Here is a 13,848-nt window from a genome sequence, read left to right as displayed (position 1 = left end):
TTATGCAAACAGGTTAGCTTTGTGGAGGCATCTCCAGGATGAGCTTAACCCTGTCCTGTTCGGTTCCTCTTGCCTGAGCCTTATAGGTCTGTAAATGTTCATGTTGTTGTAGGGAACTGTGGAGTTTTCAGCCATGTAGTGTGGCTGATAGTAGTTAGGCTGGATGGCCTTCTGTGGAGGCGGGGGAGTGAATGAGACATAGCTGTGGAAGGAATTGACTCGGTGGAGAGGTGACTGGGGGGTGAAGTTGCTGTTGAATATGAGAGTTCTTGGGGTCTGCTTGCTCTGGTGCGTGCTGCCAGCTGAGAGGCTGCTGAAGGGGTCAGAGAGGGTGTTGGCGCTCCCCTCGTCGCTGTAGGGGAGGCTGCGCGGGGGGGCCCAGCTCCGGCTGAACAGGAAGGGGAGGCTGCGTGGCGGGGTCTTGGGGCCCCGCACGGGCTTGGACTGCGCGTACAGGTGCCGGAACTCCTCGTCAAACAGCTCCACGACCTGGCCCGTGAACTTGGAAAGGAGGTTGCGGTGAACCTGGCCACACAGCCACGTGAAGCTGGAACGAGAGACAAGGTAAGGGTTACAGTGAATGCCATCAGGAACTGCAGATCCCCGGCAGGGGTGATGCAAAAGGCAAATGTGTTTTACTGCTGAAGCTTCTTGTCTAAACACAGGATGAAGATGGTGTCGCAGTTGAATTTCAGGTCAGTTCACATCAGTGCTCTTTGACTTGGATCAATCTTTGTTATTGCAGCTGCCTCTAAAACCTTCAAGAAACCTTGTGAAGTTATGCAACCTCCTCAAGGGAGTGGTGATCTAGATCCACTGCAGGGATAAATGTCAGATACAATACCCAAGGTACGTATGGGTGTCTGTTCCATGGAAATGAGTTTAGACCCCTCTTTTGGGGGGGACCTCTCTTCCATGCACAGTACTTAAATTAAGGTCTTGCAACATCTTATCTGCACACGCATAAATTGTACCTTGTACCCTGCAGCATGCCGTGCCACTTGGTAACTCTCAGCCACTCCCGAGTGACATAAAGACTAGGAAAAAAGATTGATCCTTTGTTTTAATTTTTCCATAATCTTTCTGCACTGGTCAAGAGAAATGCATAAAACCCCAACCTTCTTCCTGTCACGTCCCACACCACAAAACAAGCCGCCAGACTTGACAAATGCTTGTTTTCTTCACTACAGAGAAAATGAAATTACAAATATTTCCTACAGCATTTCCAAAAATAAATGTAATACTTTGCTATAAAGTAAGGGAGAAACACCACAATAGTTTTAATTCTGGTAGTTTAGAGACACACCTTAGGATAACCCACAGCTTTTACATTACTTTTCTTTTATGTGCTTCCCTAATCCACTCAGCAAACACAAAACCAGAAGCCAGCTTGATTGTGTTGCGCAGGCTGCCCTGTCTGAGCTGCAGCAGCACCAATAAAATGAGTATAGTTGAGTGAATGAAATGTAATTACTCCCTGAACTGACCAGGGCTTGAGCTGTGCAGCAGAGGATACGCAGCAGCGGTGGATTTAACCCTGAGGTTATTCCGTGTTGGCAAAACTCTGCCATGGTTATTCCCGCGTGACTTTGTTAGCTACTCTGGATTTGCACAAAGGCTGCTGAGAGCCAGATTTGGCTGTAGGTGTGCGCGCTTAAAATCTTTTCATGTTTTGATAAAACTCCTGTGAAGCTCAGAGGGACTGACAACCTGAGCTGATACTGAGGCAGTAAGACAGACAATTTACATCTGCTTGTCCAGAGCATTCCTAAAGAGGGTTGGGTTTGAGGTATACAGTGTTGCTTCAAGAGTAAGGGGAGGAGTGAAGAAATCAGTAGCTCGATGCCACTGGGCATCCATACAATTTATACTGTACATTTTATGACTGGACATGAAAACACACGCAAAGTTACTAGAATACAGGTACTTCTCATCCACTGTGTTCAAATCATTCTAAATATGGACAAAAACTTGAGAACCAAAGCAAAACTTGGGAGCACAGCAAGCTAACTCCCTGCTGGGTGTGTTCATCATAACATCCACTGTACCAGCTCAACATTGCTTTATTTATCCTTTATTCACTAAGCAATGCTCTCTAAACCTTTGCATGTCCTTCATCTAACTGTTAAAGAGACAATAGGTCAGGAATAAATACAAAAACGCACACAGTTTTTCCAGGATATCTACATTGAAGGTTACAAACTCATGAAAGGTCTAAAGTATCTTGTTCATACTTTATGCCCTAGAGATGCACCTAGTTTATAAAAGGAAATTTAGACAGAAACAAAAATCAATTACACTTGTAAAGGGCCTTTAAAAGCCTAACAAAATCAGAGGAAAAAACTTGTTCTGCCCAATACTGATAATTTACTCCCATGTGTATCTTCCTGGAATACCTGACAGACAGATACGGTCCATAGTTTGTGGATCACTGATTTTACCTGTAACCCCTGTAAACAAAGAAAGTTAGATCAAATGAATAGCCCACAGTTTCTCCAAGAACTAATGGCAAATGGGTCCGCCCAAAATTACGAAGTAAGACCTTTGTGATATTAGACAAATGCTTGTGGACTCATGTAGTCAGTCCCAGCATTTATAGTCTGTGCACTTTGCTGGAGAACACCACAGAACTTGGCATAAAAGACTTAACAGGTTTTCATAGGCTTAATTCTAAGAGAAAATGCATTGTTTAAGTTTTAGGCCTTGTTTTGCTCCTTAATTTACAGTTCTGAGTGTTCCTTTGGTACAGGCTCAGAGAAGTCTATTATTGTTACCACCTGCCCAGAGGGATAGTTTTTCTCACAGGTTTTTTTGGGTGAGGCCCATCAAAAGAAGAGAAAGCACAAAGAAATGATGCCTGGCTTGAGGCTAACTAACACTGTATCACAAATTCAGTCACCAATAGATACTTCTCAGACATCTTTCTGGGGCTTTGTCCTATGTCCTGTTACATACCCTCTCATTTATGATTGTCTCAATCAAATCCCACCTTTCCTGTTCAGCTTTGGACTTGTATTAGAATGGGTGTCGTCGCTGCATTTCTGGAGCTGCAGTTCAGTAGGGATGTTCTCATCCCTGTGTTTGCAGTGCTGCAGCAACGTGCAGCACAACACACGAGGAACTGAAATGGAAGGAAGGACGGACTGGGGTTTTCAGCTGGGCTCAGCTTTGTGTTACCCTACATGTTAGTGTTGCCTGCTGGTGGATAACCTGGGTGGGAGAAACCTGCTCCACCTGAACTGATGCTCCTGGCAAAGCACGTCCATGTTAGTTGTTGGATGCTGACTCTGAAGAGGCCAGTGGCTTTCAGAGTGGCAGCCAGGTAAATACTCAGCTGTTCCTGGGGATCAAAGTCTGTGCTTTCTGCTGTTTTCATTTTGCCTTCTTCAGGAATGCTGAGTTTATGCACTAATTTCAAATTCATTTAAAAAACAGAATAACAGTTACCACAGGATAAGATAGAGTGACACAGAGACAGCAAAAAGAAATACTGCATTCTAAAAGAAATACTGCATTCTAACCCCTCACCATGGACGCTGGCAATAAAAATAGAGAGTATGTCCTGAAAGACTGTTTTATTTCCTCAGCCTGTTCCCCTCACCACTACTACATCATGCAGAGCTCAGCACTTTGGTGAAATTTGGTGTTGTATGAGTTTGAGTCTGTTTCACTCATCATTCTTGTTTATACCTGAAGAGGTTGATGGGTAAGATTTAGGCATAACAAAAATATCTCAGATTAATGAAGTGAGAGCTAGCAAGAAGTTCCACATAATGGTAGCCAGCTATAAGCCATGTGAATTGCAAATTGGTGCTCAACATGCTGAAGTAAAATATTTTTTTCATAGTTTTAAATATATTTGTTCTTCACCACCCTCTCTGTTTGTGTGCTGGATATGGAACTACATAGTTTGACAAGGTACTTGAGATTAGAAGATATTCAATAGCAGTAGAGAAAAACAGAAGTGACTGCACAGGACTTCAGGTGTTTTTAGTTTTTTTGGTATTGAAAGAGAAGCCAAAAGATCAAATAAAATAGATCTTGTGCTGCTCTTCTCCACATTCTTCACTTCTACTCTATGCAAGTCTACTGTTGGATTTCAACACATCATTGGTGAGGGATGAAAAGGCACCCAAAATAACAAGAAAAAAACCCCAGTCAATAAAAAACCTCAACCTTGAGTTTCGTCTGATGGTTCATTTGGAAATGGAATGAAAAGTGGGTGCCTGTGTTAGTGTACATCTCAGTTCCTGCAGCCCATCCCCAAAAATTCAGTTTTTCCTTCGTTACTATAGTTTTGTAAACTTCCTGGTGGCACAGTTTTATCAGACCAGAGGCATTTAAGCTTCCAAACTGTAAACTGGGATTAAGAAAAATAATTGCATGCTTTAAATTAAATAATCACCTCTTTTACTTTTTTTTACCTGAATTTCTAGGATACACTTGGTCATTTGTGAAACATATCTATGTAGCCATGATGCTCAGAAACTTCATTTATTTGCTGTAAGCTCAGAAGTCTCCTGAAATTCCCTGACCAGAGGATCTAGGATCTTACTTAAAAATCCAGTTGTTGAGATGCTATATCCACTACCTGAAATAATTACAGCAGCACAAACAAAACAAAAAAACCCCAAAGAAACAAAGAAAGAAAATTGTAAAAAAGGGAAAACATGAAGCAATTATTTAGATATATACTGCCTACCTGTTAATGAAATGCAGGGAAAAACTGTAATTCTGTTAAGTATTTCTGTTTTGCCTTTAACCACTAAATTTGTCATACGAAGAACAAATCCTCAGATAACCTGAGTGACATTAAGGGATCTACATTAAGGGATCTACGTTAAGGGATCCTGAGGGAGACAGAAATGCATCATGTCTCATGATCACAACACTTGGGAACCCAAACAATGAGGAAAGCATAATATTAAGCTGTACACATTTCTAGTTTTGCCCCAGGGCTGCACTGGCAAAGTTGCTTACATTAGTTTCTGAACATTTAAATTAAAATTTTGAAATTGAAATTTTTGAATTATGTGAAAACATGAGGTGTTTTTTATTAAACAAAAGCTTCTTACCTTACAAAAACTTCTATGGCACTTTTTTGGGAAGAAGTATTAAAAATTATATAAGAGTACCTAGTAATGAAGTGCAATGGCTTATCTCACCTGTAAGATCCAGAGAGCACGTATCTCCAGTCAGAGATAAGAAATTTTTCTTGAATTTGTCCTGAAAATTTTCTGCCTGACTTGGCACAGTAAACCTCTCCAGTAACACTGCGGACTGAAATATTCTGTAAATAAAAATAAAATTGAGTTACATGTCTTTTTAATTAAAAATCAAGACAGGGAGGACCCTTTGCCCCCACTGCCTTTAGCTCTTCACTGCCCCAAAGTCAAATTTCTTCATGGACTCTCTGATGTGATAGTTGAAGGTTTGTGTCCAGAGGAAACCTAGTCAAGGTGATGCCTTGGGTTTTAGCTTTTGTATTTTTTATATTCTCTGCTGCTTAGTGTCTAAGTCTGAGACTTCATATTAGGTGTTAGAAAGTTCTCTTCACGGGGCAGTTAGAACCAAGAACACCTGTTACCCAAAAAGTATAAACAACAGTGAGGGAAAGGGGGCAAGCCAGGGGCCTGATATTTCACAGCCTGGGGCTGTGGTTGGATAATTCACCTCAAATATGTAGATGAACCAAAACTTACAAAAGTGTAAAGACTTCGTGACCAGGATCCATCTTGGATTTGATCTGAGTGCAGCCTTCTGCTCTGCCTAGTCTCTGTTTCAGGTCAGCCTTTCCAGGCATCAGTTCAAGGCATCACCCCAGAAGGGACCTCAAGGCATCTGGAAAACCCCTGGACTGGAAGAACACCCAACTCCTAACCCCCCCACCCTCACCCTTCACTTCCCCAAGTGAAACTGGTATCAAAGGTCTTTCACTTGCCACGGGGTTACTTGTTTCGCTGGGGATATAAACCTTCCTGGAAACTCATGCAGGTGGAGATGTGCTGTGTGACAGTAACTAACCCTACCCCAGCCAAAAGGAGCATGGATGTGTCCGTAGCTGGAAGCAGCTACTGCCTTCCACTGACAGCCCAGGCACAGTCTGCAGTAGCTGTACTCCCTCGATTTACATTGGCTGTGCCATGACACAGCAGAGCAAAACCTCTGCTCCTCCAATCCATCTGGGCCTGCAAAGATGGAGCTGCCCAGACAAATGCTGTTCTTCGGGATCAGATGCAGGTACTCGTGTGAGGGCGCGTGCGGGTTAGTTTGGCCCGTGGGATGCTCTCCACTGTTCTTGTACCTGAGCAAGTGCCTCTCAGGCCCTGACTCTGCTGTCCATACACACACTGCAGAATCAAGAACTTAGGAAATGAGTGGCACCAAGGATTTGACTCGCACCTTGTGGAAGCCTATGTGCTGTAGCAGCAGACTCAAAATAAACAGCGCAGGCTTGTTCTCCTTAGGAGTGAGGGTTTACAGGCACACAAACAGTCATGAACATGGATTATTAATTTCAGCTTCTTTATATATTTGGGATGGAATTCAGCTGCTGAAAACCACGTGTGTGGTGCATGTAAGATGCCTTCAAGTCTCCTGTGTGCCCACAGCTGCCATTCCACAGGTCTGTGGCCTCTGCAGTATCACCTATCCCCCAGGGAGATGCCATAGGAGTTCTACAGCATCTCAAGCAACTGAAACAATCCCTAGAGGGGTTCTTTTAAAGCCAGTTCCCTCTGACAGAGATGAATGCAGTTTAAACTAGCAGCCACCTAAATTTGAGGTGTTATCTTTAAAAGAGCTTTAACACATTTTATCAGAAACCACACAGTGCAACCAAGCTATGGCCATGCAAAAGAGTTTTGTGCACCTTCTCCCTGTGGCTGTCAGATCACAGCTGCTGCAGAGCTATTAAACAGAAGCAGCTCTAATGCCTATGTAAGATAACTCTACCAGGGAAATTTAAGTCCTGTTTTAAGACTTGAGGGCCAAGATTAGTTTCATCTAGGGACCTAATGGAAATGCCTTACCTTTCTATAATATCCATGGGAAAATGTAGGCATCTTCAAAGAGGAATTGGGGGTGTTAACACTACCCCAGGGAATCTCTTGCTCCCTTTTAATTAGAAGGTGTATTGACCCTAGCATAACTATGCTTCTAGCTCAGAGTGCCTGCAGTTAAGCAGACAACTCTCAGCCTAAGAGCTTCACAAAGCCACAGTACCTTGAAGAGATCCTCAGGAATTTGCAACTTGTCACACATCTCGGAGAAAAGATCTATACTCCCATGATCGAGCAGCAGATAGACAAAGACCATGCGCTTGTTAGCTGCCTCCAGGAGGTCACAAAGAATCTCAGTGTCTGTGAACACATCCATCACAATAGCTAACACCTTCAGAAAAAGAGCAGAGGCATTAGCAGAGTCAATTTACATAACTTAAGGTTGCTATGAGGACACTGTGATGTAGTTTGTTAAAAAAATATTCCAATAAATATAAATATTAAGTTACGTGTGGATATTTTTTTTCGGTTTTCTCCCTGTAAGTGCATGAATCACTAAACTGATTAAACATATTGCCTCATTGTTTTATTGCTCATATAAACCCAATATAACACACAACATATAACCCAAGATGACACATGAATTTGTAGGTGATATTTCAGCACTAGGAAATATATGAAATACTTATCTGAGAATGATAACGATGTAGCTAAATAAAAGACCATAGCCCTTTCCACACGGCTCACTAGGTGTCATAAGCCACACACATTCTGCAAGAATCCCTGGATGATGCTTTCTCAGTTATGATTTACAACTGGACAGCCCTGGCTTTAAAAAGCCTCACTCTGCTCTTGTTGGTGGGGTGAAAAAGACTCTAACAGCTCCATCTTTTTTAAAACACTGATTTATAAACTAACTGTTACAATCTGACCACACATCCACGCTTCCCAATTCACAACTGGCAGAACAATGTAAAAGTCTCAGGACTGGGCATAAAAGCCCTGACAACTACTTAAGTGCACAGCCTGCAGCCAGTGTGGATCAAGGGAACTGTAAATGTGATATAAAACCAGTTCCATAGTAGAAAGTGCTGGTCTTGTCTGACATCTGCTGCTGCCCACGGAAGGGGTCAGTTCAGCCCAGCTACTACCTCCTTAGGAGGTGCTTGTTCATGACTGGAGAGGGAACCTCTGAGAACTGTGCTCATGGGATACCACCTTCAATCAAAACAAACTTTATAGCATCTCTGTGGATCTATCTTACTAATTGCTTTCATCTTGCTCTGAATCTTACTCCAAAGCCTATGCCCACACCAAAGAGCAATCTCATTCCCCTTGCCACCATGAGGATATCCTACTAGAGCAGGCACATCCTGCACAGCCAGCAGCCAAGCGATTCGTGGAGCAGTGAGGATCCCACAGCTTCCTCCAGCTGCCAAAGCCTGGTGCTTCAGAAAGAGCTTTGCCATGGCTAAGCACAATTATGCCAAATATCTCACATCCACACTTCCTATTAATGCCCCAGCTCTAGACCATTCTCTCTGGTACTGCTCTTCACCATCCGTTCCCAACGTATATTTGTGCACCTGACTTTCCTCTCTTACTTTCAGTACTTCCCATTTCTTTTGCCCAAATTTCATTCTGTGATTTGCAGTAATTCCACAAGTATATTTAAAATTGTAGTATCCCTTGCCAATCCTTTTTTAGTTTGAGATTATCCATAAACACAGTCTTTATTCTGTTATTTAATTTTGTAATGCATATATCAAATACTAAGCTATTCAAGATGGACCCTTACCAGATGCTAATGAGTAACTGGTGCCATTGGAAAACTGTGCTCAAAAAGCAGTTCACAAATTTATACTGTTAGTATTGCTTCAGCACACTCTTGTAATGTAAATTAGATGATTAAGAAGGTCATGTGAACCATGGATTTATGTTACATTTCCCAGTTTTTCACCTACAAGTTTTTTCTTCTTGGGACAGAAAAGTGGTCTGGGTTGATATTCTATCTGATGCCTGTTTTATTACTCCAGAGGCACTTCTGTTTCTGCATCTTTTTGATGCCTCCAACTTAAAATGACTGATCTATAATTCCCCTGGTGCGGTAAGCACTTGTAGGCTTTGAGAGAGCAGGTGCCAACAGGGATCCTCCTCCCCTGCCATTACACTCTGTGTTATCGGGGCCAGCACCTGCCCTTGCAGGGCAATAACAAAGCTCCAGAGGGCTCCGAAGTCTGTGCTGGGCAGCACTACTGCATCCTGGCTTGGCTCCTAACTATTCCTGGCTGAAACTGCTGCTCCTCTTTTGAATTTATGTAAGGGCAAAACTCCTCGATGATGGTAAACACAGCCCTTAAGTATCACTTTTTTTTTTCCTCAGGAAAACAAGAGAGGTCCTAGAACACACATTACATCAGTTTTCTGTTCCCCCTCCAGCTCCTCAGGTCCTGGCTTCCCAGAGTGTAGGCAGCCTGGCTTTGGCTTGTGGCTGGCACTTCTGTGGCCTCCATCACCTGTATGCAGTCAGAGGCATCATTTGCACCTTTCCCATCTGCCAAGTTATGCTGCAGTCTCCATACGGAGCCCACATGACATTTGAACGGATACAGGCAACATATTAGGCATGAAAGGTCTATTTTCTGAATAATTTCCTTCCTCTGGGAATGGCTGCTGACATTCCAGACATACTTGCCTTTCTTTGGCCTCCCATTCACCCACATCTCCCACAAATCCCCTCGAACAATAATGGCTGAGAGCTCACTTAGGCTTAATTCTCATTAATGGTGCAGTGGTCTGAACAGATCAAACCATCCTGCTGGGCATACATGAGAAGGGACAGAGCCAAGCTGCCCTTTCTACAGCACATTTAATCTGCTGGGTGAATGGGAGGTTACAAGAGAGGAGAGGGAATTATTTTTTTTTAAGCCACCAACACAAAGAAAAGTTGGTGTGAGTTAAAAAAAAATAGATTTAAAAGCACTGCCTGTGTTCAATAATAGGCTCTTCACAGACACTTTCAAGAGCAAAGATAGCTGCAACGCACTGAGCTGCCTTGGGTTAAACACCGTGTTCACCTGAGCTTGTCAGAGCAAGAAACAACCGAGTGCGGAGGGAACATCAATTCTCTCCTCATACCTGAGTGGTCTTGTGGATGTACCGGCGTATGATGTCTCTAATGTTGCTGTTCTTCTCTGTTTGGAAATACACAGTGGCAGTGGATTTTTCCTTTAAATAGGGCTTCTCTGCTGTAATCCATGTGTGGAGCAGAGCCGACTCAGTGCTGTCAGAAATGGTGGGGAAGTAAGTCCCTGAAGGGAGTGACCCGGCATCGATCTGCTTTGGCGCAGCTGCCCCGTCGGCACCTGGGGGCTCCTGTGCATAATAAGACTCCCTAGCGTTATCCTTGATGTACTGAGCTTCCACCGAGGAGAGGAAATCCACCTCACCCTCTTTGCTTAGAGTTTCGAGGTAAGAGTCTGTCCCACCATCCAAGAAAGCGTCGGTGGCCAATCTGATGCTTTCGTTGTGGCTGAAATCCGCTTTTGTCAACTTCGGGGACTGGTTCTTGATATCTTCCAGCCTCTTCCTTATCTTGCCCACATGTCTGGGGTGGTTCATGGCTCTTTGTCGCAGCAGCCGATCTGCCGGGCAGGCACCATGCATATGCGTGCCACAGGCAGTGCAATCGTCCTTCTTGTTTGAGGACTGCATTCTGGCATGAAATCGCCTCGGCCGAACGAATTAACTATGAATAAAAATAAAGAGATCTTATTACCACAGGCAAATTCACACTCCCTGAATTTGTCTGTACAATTATCTTCAAAACGAACCTGAAGCTTGCTTCTCAGGTGGGGTGTACTCCGGCAACAATCTGTTTCCAGATGGGACCCAAGAGCAAAGCTGATTAGATTGCTTATCTGAGAGGCACCCACCTCAGCCCCAGGGCATATGAAGGATTCGAGTCAAATTTACCACGGCCGTCGGATCCGATTGTATTTCCCTTCCTGTCGCATCCTGTGAAATATGAGTGAGGAAAGCACTCAAGCAAAAGCAGGTAGGCTCCCAAGCATCATTGCACAATCTTCAAAACAGCTTGAGGCTTCTCCGTCTTCCCATAGTATTCGTTAGGAAGAAAAGATAGCTCTGATGTTGAATTGAAACAGAGACAGCAGCCGTGTCCATGGCTTCAAAACAGCAAAAAGGGTCATGGGCTCCGTTCTGCACCTACATGCTGCCAGGCAGGCTTAAAAATTGATGTGAACGTCGTCACTGTGCCCCGTCCAGAGTATGTTGCTATTACCGTAGACGATTCACTCACTTATTTCTTTAAAGCTTTGTGACTATGCCATCCTATTAAAAGAAAAATACCCCTTCCCAAACATCCTGAATATTACGTATTACGTGGAGGGACGGTTGTGAGCTGGCCTCAAAGCATCAGAAATACAAACACTCATCACTTGATTGTGCACATTTAAGGCTTTTTTTTTTCTTTTTTTTTTCTTTTTTTTTTTTTTTTTTTTCCCAGGCTGCAGCTTCTGGAGTCACGTTGTCCCCGTGGCAGCTCTGTGCTGTGTCATTAGGCGGATGGAGGCGCGGGTTGCAGCGGGTGCCAGGCCAGGGCCCGGGGGCAGCCGGGCCGGCCGGTCTGACCGAGGAGAGGCGGGGCGGGAGCAGCTGCCCGAGGTGTCCATACCTGCGTGCGTGCCTGGGTGCAGCGCCACGTGTGACACACTTCCCTCGCGCGGGTGGGCTGCCCTCGCCCCGGCAGCTCCGTGTCCACGCACCCTGTAGCACGGCTCCAGAGGGAGAGCGGGATCCAGGCGATGTGCCGGGCTCTGGTGCGGGCCGCTGAGGCCGTGTGAGTGCAGGGAGAGCGTCCCGCCGCCCTGGCCTCGGGAGCACGGGTATCTTCAGGGACGCACTGGGACAGTTTTTCAGGGCAGCTTCAGAGATTCTGGGTCTACGTCAGTTACCCTATGGAATGGGGGGGGGGGGGGGGGGGGGAATCACACGTAAAGATGTACGAAACACAGAAGAGTATGGAATGGCTCGGATATTAATCCCGGAGCTACCACGTGAAGCAGAGGAGGGGCGGTGGCGGGGCCGTCCTGAGCTTCTGGGGTGATTTTAAAAACTACCCCGTCCCTCCCTCCGCCCCCAACATCCGCCCGCAGCTGCCAGACGCGGCCGAAAGTCACTAATTATCTCCTGACCTGTTCTGCGCAATTAGGCCGAAAATGATGCCATCTAATTACCCTGACATGCAGGACTGTGCCCTGCCAACGCCGATCGGGGCCAGGGACGGCCCTCCCCTCCTCGGCCAGGATTTCTCATGGTCACCCCGGTGTCCCTCAGGGTCACCCTGCTGCCCCCGCGGGCACGGCGGGGCTCCTCACAGGTTGTACTATGGGGCCTCACACTGTCACCATAGCGAAGCCCCAGTGTCCCCCTGCGGTCCCACATGATCACTCCGAGTCCCCGCACGGCCAGCGCGGGATCCTGCCCGGTGGGAGCGGTGCGGGCGGAACAGGGCCGGGCCGGGCCGTGTCCTCCCGTGGCCGCGGCAGGGAGCGAGGCCGCCGGCAGGACCGAGTACCCTCACGGAGAAGATCTTTCCAGCCGCCTCGTTAGCGCAGTAGGTAGCGCGTCAGTCTCATAATCTGAAGGTCGTGAGTTCGATCCTCACACGGGGCAAAGGCGGGTATCACTTTTGCTCTTGGCCGCCTGCCCCGCGCTTTTAGCGGCGACAGGCTCGCACGACACCGCGCTCCGAGCCGGTCGGTGACTTCCAAGGCGTGCTTGTGGTGATTCCCGAAGCGGCAGTTCCAGGTCGAGGGCCTGTCTGTCCCGCTGATAACGCGTGCAGGTGTTCTAGGGCTGGCAGGCGGTGTTGAGCCCCGTTCCGGGATGCAGGAATGGGGAATTGGCTCCTGCGGTGGGCAGGGGGCACTCCCGGGGTCAGGCTGCGCCCCGAAGCTGCTGTGGGGACACGGCAGGACACCAGCGTGGAGGAACTGGTGGAACACTCCAGTTTATGCACATTTACAGATTCACCCTTTTGCAAACCATACGCACATACACATACAGCCCATGGTATGGGCCTAAACCTCAGTGGGTTTATTTCCTTTTAAATATAGAAACAATCATATGTACACTCCAAGACAATCATCAAAAAAAACCCCAATTTTTCTCATCTACTCCCTCTGCCTCCAAGATGAACCTGTCTTGTAGCATTTTTCTGCCTTTAAAAAGGAACGATGCCTCTTCTCCACACTCAAATGGCTGGAATGAGATATACTTGAATCCTGGTTGCTGCTGATGTGACTCTTTCTACTTCCAGATGCAGAGGATGCTAAGGCAAGGTTAACTAAGTACCTTTGTGCTTTTAGGTTTTCATGTAATTTAACGAGAAGCAGAGGCTGTTCCCAGCCCCAGGTGACAAAAAGCTGCTGGTTAGAGGGATCGTGCTGGGTCTGCCCGGTGCCTCAGCCCCCAGGGCCAGCCCTGGGTAATCCTTCTCCAGTACTGCTGCCCCAAACAGCATCAGCAAAACCCCAGGGGAGGCAGAACAAATCAAGGTCCCCATCCTTGTATTTTCACAGGGCCAAGTCTACCCCTGTATCAGCACTGTGTGTAGCAATTATGGATGAGTCACTTTAATTTACTTTGCCCTATTCTTTTTTACTGTAACACCAAATAATGTTCTTGACTCTTGTGTCAAAAGCATTAGCCATCAGTACCACAGGCACTATGAAGAGCAAGGTATTTGTTTAGAACCTCTCTCCCATTCTTTCTTATGAAATAAACCTGCCAATTTGTGTAATAACTACACACACCTCCAGCA

The 13,848-nt window shown here is 45.8% G+C and overlaps 1 protein-coding gene and 1 non-coding gene across 2 annotated transcripts; one reads left to right on the top strand and one right to left on the bottom strand.

Annotated features, from left to right (window-relative positions):
• FAM83A (family with sequence similarity 83 member A) lies at positions 1 to 10,715 on the bottom strand. Its single transcript, XM_062503770.1, has 4 exons — positions 10,140 to 10,715; positions 7,225 to 7,392; positions 5,166 to 5,290; positions 1 to 547 (listed from the first exon to the last, which is right to left on the bottom strand). Exons 1-4 carry the CDS (start codon positions 10,713 to 10,715, stop codon positions 1 to 3), a joined length of 1,416 nt encoding a protein of 471 aa, XP_062359754.1.
• A 1,910-nt stretch (positions 10,716 to 12,625) lies between these two features.
• TRNAM-CAU (transfer RNA methionine (anticodon CAU)) lies at positions 12,626 to 12,698 on the top strand. Its single transcript has one exon. It is a non-coding gene; the product is annotated as a tRNA-Met (tRNA).
• The last annotated feature ends 1,150 nt before the right edge of the window (positions 12,699 to 13,848 follow it).

This window comes from Cinclus cinclus, chromosome 1 (genome assembly GCF_963662255.1).
Source record: "Cinclus cinclus chromosome 1, bCinCin1.1, whole genome shotgun sequence".
NCBI lineage: Eukaryota > Metazoa > Chordata > Aves > Passeriformes > Cinclidae > Cinclus > Cinclus cinclus.
Note: the sequence above shows the minus strand (reverse complement) of the source record. Positions and strands in the feature narration are given on the sequence as shown.

Bases quoted from the DNA above. Each gene is read 5' to 3' on its own strand.
- FAM83A (XM_062503770.1), bottom strand. From the start codon at position 10,715: ATGCAGTCCTCAAACAAGAAGGACGATTGCACTGCCTGTGGCACGCAT. The intron at 7,393-10,139 runs GTATGAGGAGAG...CTTTTTCTGAAG, and splicing joins ACATCCACAAGACCACTCAG to GTGTTAGCTATTGTGATGGA. The intron at 5,291-7,224 runs GTACTGTGGCTT...TTTTATTTACAG, and splicing joins TTCCTGAGGATCTCTTCAAG to AATATTTCAGTCCGCAGTGT.